Here is a 6,002-nt window from a genome sequence, read left to right as displayed (position 1 = left end):
TCAAATGCCTGACCTCAGATGACCCATCTGCCTTGGCCTCCCAAAGTGCCAGGATTACAGGTGTGAGCCACCAAGCCCAGCCCTCTGAGGAATTTTTCATCACTACTTTCTCCTGTCATTCTTTCTCCAGCCTCAGGCAATTTCCTGCCTCAATTTTGTTTTCTTCCTTTAAGGAATATTCCATTTTATTTGGCAGACAAAATGAGGTTACTTAGAAATCATCTTGAGTCTCTCAAGGATTATTTTTAAGCTTTCTTAAAGTTGGTAGACATGAGCCTTTAGTCTAGCTCCAGCTTGGATCTCCCATGAAAGTATGACTTTTCTGAGTCTCTACTCAATGCCCCACATGTTCAAGCTCTTTCCATTTTAACTAGTTGGCATTCAAACATCTCTCAGCTTGGTGTGAGCTCTGAGAGTTTTTCATCTTATAACTCCCTGGCAGTTTTTCTTTTTCACCTAATGTAACACATATGCATCTATGTCTATTTAATTATAAGTTAATAAACTTCTCATTTTTAAAGGCTTACATGTATATTTTCAGAAGCAGCAAGGTAGACAAAAAACACTGGTGAAAATTGTATCTGATCCTAAAGTCAGTCTTTTGGAGACTACAATTTCATTAGATGGATGCTGACAGCCACCGAGAGAAAAGGAAACCACGTTGAGTTTCTGGGGACTACTACAAGAAGAAAAAGAGAACATAGAGAGCTGGCCTCAACCTCAAAAGTGATCCTACATCTAACCAAATTAAAAAATCCACATAAGGTTTCTCAAAACCTACTAAAAACAATTTATCAAGATAACTGGTTAGCACTTGGGATACAATGTGATAACCGGACATCATTTTTCTTGGAAAAATCGGGGTTAGAACCATAGCTTTGACTTCATTATCAATACATTTAACCAACAATCTGGGCTCCTCTATGGAAGTAGTTTAAATGCCTTGCAGATTAACCATGGACTAAGAACTTTCTTTGATCTTGAATACTCTTCCAAAACACACAACACCAGGGCTCCATTTCTCATCCAACATAATTATTCCTGAGCAGAGCATTATCTAATAATATCAAGCCAGGAAACTGGCTTGGAGTACTAAGGTGAAAGGATTTAGCCAAGTAGCAACCCAAATATGAACAAGGAAATGAGCCCAAGACACATTAAGTATTTAGAATAAGCCCCACCTGACTGATGACCGAAGTAGATTAAGCTTCATCTTTAATTATTGATGTTAATGATCTGCCGTGAGCAAGATGATCTCTAAGGTACTTTCTAATTGTGAAATATTATTCTGTCTTATGTATCAGACACAACTGATAGCCTAATACTACGTGTGCTTTACTGACATTTCTGTCTGTCTTACTAAAAGTAAATAGTTCAACTGTTGTCATCATCTAAAGGTGCCACCACTTTTATTTGTTTACCAGATCAGCAGATGATACTGGTCCATTACCCTTGACCTAGTCAGACCTTGACAAAAGACTTAATGGTGCTATTTAGGATGCATTTCCTTGCTGCTTTGTGCAGGTGGCTTTCTCATTGTTGCATAGACAGTGATAGGAACATCAGTTATTGTCAGGCAATGACTTCCAGGGCACCTCCGGAGTTGCCTGAATAAAAAAGCAGATGACATGTAGTTAGATATTAAAAAGAGGAAATTTTTTTTCAGGGCACCAAAGTTTGATTGTATATATAACTGTTTTAAAGCACTTTGAAATCTCTGAATGTCATAAAATGAGTACAACATGGTGATGCTGATGAGGCACCCATTTTAGACTACTATAACAAAGAAATTGTGGCCTCTGACATACATTTAATCACAGGAAATTCATATATTCAAAGATAATCCTCCAGATGTTCATTTTGAAAGGTATACAATGATGGCTAAATGGCAAAACAAAAGTGCATAGTTACAAAGAGATAATACCGTGGCAATTCATGTGCATATGTACCCTAAATCGCCTCAGTTGAGTGATTTCAAAACAAGAATGTTTGTGGCAAAATATAAAACTGAACATAGTATTCCACATACGGTTCAAATGTTGATAGAATCTCAGATTTGAAATGGCCCTTAAATGACACCTAGTCCAAAAATACATCTAGTATATGAATTTCCTTTCCAACATTCCCACCAAATAGTCATTCAGCCTTGCACATTTCTAAAGACCGGGAGCTCCCTACTTCCCAAAGTAGCCTATTTCATCCTTGACTAACTCCAATTTTTAAGTACCTACACCCTGTTAAACTTAAATCTGTGTTCCCAAAATTTCGAAGCCATGAGAATCTAACAATGTAGTATCTAAAGTTTTGCTATAGTAAACATCACAGAAGTGAAACTAATCATTCTGCAAAAATTCTTTGTCTCACAGAATCTTCATACTCTATATCACTCTTTCTGCCAAAGGTCACAGCACAGCCAAAGTGACACTAGTCAAAGCCAAAGTGACACTGAATCTGAGGTCTAAGTCTCTTTCATATTTTTAGCCTTATGCCTAGCATGGTGCCCTACACATACTAGCACTGAAGGTTTGTTTGTTTAATTGAATATTATCTAATCGTGAAGCTATCAACAATCTATTAGGTTGGTGCCAAGGTAATTGTGGGTTTTTTGTTAATAGCTAAAAATGTACCAGAAAGAGAGAGAATGAATTGGTCTATCATCAAGACTTACAGAAATACAAAATACAGACTCCATACTAAGGAAACCTGGGTTCTGTTCATACTAATTTAGAAACAACAATATTTTTGAATTGCTGAGGGTTTTTTCTTGCTAATACTGAATATCAGCTGAAGGTTGTATTGATGATAGCCAGTACGTATTTCCTCACTTGTGAGGATAGAAGACTTTACCTGGTTGGCGACATCTCCTTCCCATTACAGGCAGCACTGGAGCTCAGCCCCGGTTCCAGTCCAATTGAAGAGTCTCCTCCTTCCACTGGAAACCTCCTTGGCTGGGTTCCAAATCGAAAAGGCATAATTCACTGAAAACCTAGATTAGAAAGTTAAAATATTGAAAACCTAGATTAGAAAATTTAAATGTTGGAGGTGGAGATAGATTGTCTTCAAAGACTTGTATGGAATGTTTTAAAGAGTCAGAGTCTCACTATGTCGCCCAGGCTGGAGTACAGTGGTTATTCACAAGGGCAATCACAGGGCACTATAATTTTGAAACGCTGGGCTTAAGCGATCCTCCTGCCTCAGCCTCCTGAGTAACTGGAACTACAGGTGGACACAATGTGCCTGGCCTTGGAATTTTTAATATTACTATTTTGTTATAGACGTATAGAAACATTCTGAATGTTATTCTATTTTAAATAGCTAAAAAAGTGTTAAAAATTACTGTATTTCACAACCATCCCTTATGTACAATTTTAAGTCTTGCAAAAAATACAAAATAGCCACCAAGCAAGGCAAGGAAAATGTACCCTATGGTTAACATAACTGAAGACCATTTCTGCTGTGTGAAAACAAAATTCAGTTTGCCTTTAAATGGTTGTTGCAATCAACAAGCACCTCTCTACCTATCTATGCTCTTCTCTTCCTTTGGAGCACAGTTTCACATTCACTGAAATATCTTCAGCTAATCCTTCTGTTCCAGGTGATTATTCATTTTCCCCCTGCTTCTCTATAGTCACAGTATAGTCCCTGGCTCTGGCCCTTCCCAACTATGTGATCTTAGTCAAGGTACTTACCTATATTTCTCAAGGGTACATTGGTGATAATATTTTCTACTTCTAGGATAATAGTGAGGATTAAGTAAGGTAATACATGTAAAGTGCAGTGCCTAACACACAGTAAGTGCTCAGTAAATGTTAACTATTACTATTCAGCAGGTACTACTGAGCATTGGTAAATGCATAGAAATGTCTGCAAGTATACCCGATATATGAAATTTATTATGAAATAGATATGATTTACACACACAAACATATATAAATGAACTCCTTACTGCCTACCTTGGAACTCTTCCCTACCCCATTGCTCCCACCCTTCATTCACTATGGCCAATGCAATCCACCAAGCCTGAATTTACATTTTACTTACTCTATAACTTACTTTTATAAGCCCCATTATCTACATTTTCACAGCAACCTTTATTTCTGCTTGGTAACAGTTATCCTTCTAACTCAGGGTTTCTCAGTCATGACACTATTCACAGCTGCGATCAGACGGTTCTTAGTTGGGGAGGGAGGATACCGCCCTGCGCACTGCAGGGTGTTTTGCAGCATTCAAAGCCTTCACCCACTGGATGCAAATAGTACCCCTCTCCCAAAGTTGTGACAGTACAAAATGTCTATAGACATTGTCAAATGTCCCTGGTGGGAGAGAGAGGCAAAGCTGCCCACTGTTGAGAAACACTATCCTCATGTTTTGTAAATGTTTAATATCCCCCCCCCTTAATTCCAAGTCTGTCTTTGTCATCACTGAATACTTAATACCTAGAACAGTGCTTGGTTAGCTTTATCTTGAAATAATTTGCATGTATTCAACTATTTGTACACAAAGGATAGGAAAAAATTTAAATGGCGCAACTATTTTTTACACTTAGTATAGTATTCTATGCCTAAAAGTAAATGTTTATTGGTGGTAATAATAAAATCAAATTAAGGTTTAAGAATTTTAATACAATAACTTTTGTAGACTGTGTGTCAATATCAAGAAAAAAAAGTGTTTTGCTCAATGATGATTTAGTAAAACCATAGTAAACTCTGTGGTTTAGTATAACTACCTGTCTATCAGGTATTAACATTTAGCTAATTTGATCAAGGATAAACAGACTTACCAAAAGAGCCTGAGTCTGATTCCTGTAGAGGTGAATAAATCAATGCTTTCTACTGGCCTTCCATAGAAGGCTGGAACTGCCAAAGGAATGATGATCAAATGTTCCAGTGACACCCGGAAATTATGACATCAGGAGATTCTTTCACATAGTTTCCTACCTGCTAAAGAATCAAACATCTCAATGCATAGCTCCAACAACAAACTGAGGCTTAGCTAAAAATTTTCCGTAAAGCTTTTTGGAGGGTTTCATTCTTGTTTTTACTGCCTTATTTCCTCACAATATTAGTATTTTCATCCATGAATGGGGACCTACAGTCTAACCCATCTGTACAAAATCAGAATTGAGATTCTTCTCATTTTATATCCTGTTTCCCTCATTCTCCTTCTCTCCTAGACCTTCTCTTATAATATCCCAAATAAATACAATCTATCTATATCCTCATCCCACTCCAATATCCTCAAACCCAAATTGTACCTTTACAAATTTCTCTGTAACTCTTACATGGGATTCTTCACACCCTCTCTCTAATGTCTGGATTAATCTTTTTTTTTTTTTTTCTTTTTTCCCCTGTTTCCTCAAGAGAGTCTTCAAATTCCCAAATGGCTGGAAGAATTACAATTGTGAAAGGAAGAATACACCTTGTACTGTCCTCATTATTCTGTTCCCTGGGCCCTGGGCTGCTTCTCTGCTGATTTCTCTAACTGTTTTCCCTCTCCCAACTCATTCTTGGCTTCTAAATCAATAGCTTACCTCATGAACAGCTGCTCTACTCAGTAATGTTTAGTTTAACCCTTATACCAGAACATAACTCTTCAGCTAAGCAGTTTTTCAGTTTTCATATCTGATGACTAAACCATTAAATGTTAGTGAGCATTCTTACCACTGTTGTGTTTTCATATGACTCATGTTATAGAACACTGGCATTTTACATAAGAATTAACTTGATGTTGGATACAATCTTACCTCTACCTTCTTTTTCTTACTAGGGTACTATCTGTGAATAAGTTGATCACCATTTTAGCTTGGAAAACTGATGGTGTCACAGTCACACAAACAAATAATTGCTGGCCATTGTTAGCTAAGGTATCATCAGGACCTAAATATTTAGTACTTAGGATGGCAAAAAAAATAATAGTTTACATGTTTGAGAAGTGGTAGCAGTGGGAAAATGATGGGTTTCAGCAACAGAATTAGGTTTGATTTTTTTTCTTTTTTTTTCTTT

General features: G+C 37.0%; 1 protein-coding gene across 1 annotated transcript in view; it reads right to left on the bottom strand.

The window, feature by feature from the left end:
• Positions 1-580: 580 nt before the first annotated feature.
• FAM229B (family with sequence similarity 229, member B) overlaps positions 581-6,002 on the bottom strand; it is a 14,252-nt gene continuing 8,830 nt past the window's right edge. Inside the window, exons 2-4 of the mRNA XM_011935028.1 lie at positions 4,781-4,940; positions 2,848-2,986; positions 581-1,607 (exon numbers count right to left, since the gene is read on the bottom strand). Coding sequence (XP_011790418.1) covers positions 1,490-1,607; positions 2,848-2,972 — 243 coding nt within the window. The 5' untranslated portion in view covers positions 2,973-2,986; positions 4,781-4,940 and the 3' untranslated portion in view covers positions 581-1,489. The remainder of the gene's footprint in view (positions 1,608-2,847; positions 2,987-4,780; positions 4,941-6,002) is intronic.

Source organism: Colobus angolensis, unplaced genomic scaffold (genome assembly GCF_000951035.1).
Source record: "Colobus angolensis palliatus isolate OR3802 unplaced genomic scaffold, Cang.pa_1.0 Scaffold14, whole genome shotgun sequence".
NCBI lineage: Eukaryota > Metazoa > Chordata > Mammalia > Primates > Cercopithecidae > Colobus > Colobus angolensis.
The sequence above is the reverse complement of the archived record's forward strand: the minus strand, read 5'-3'. Positions and strand labels throughout refer to the sequence as shown.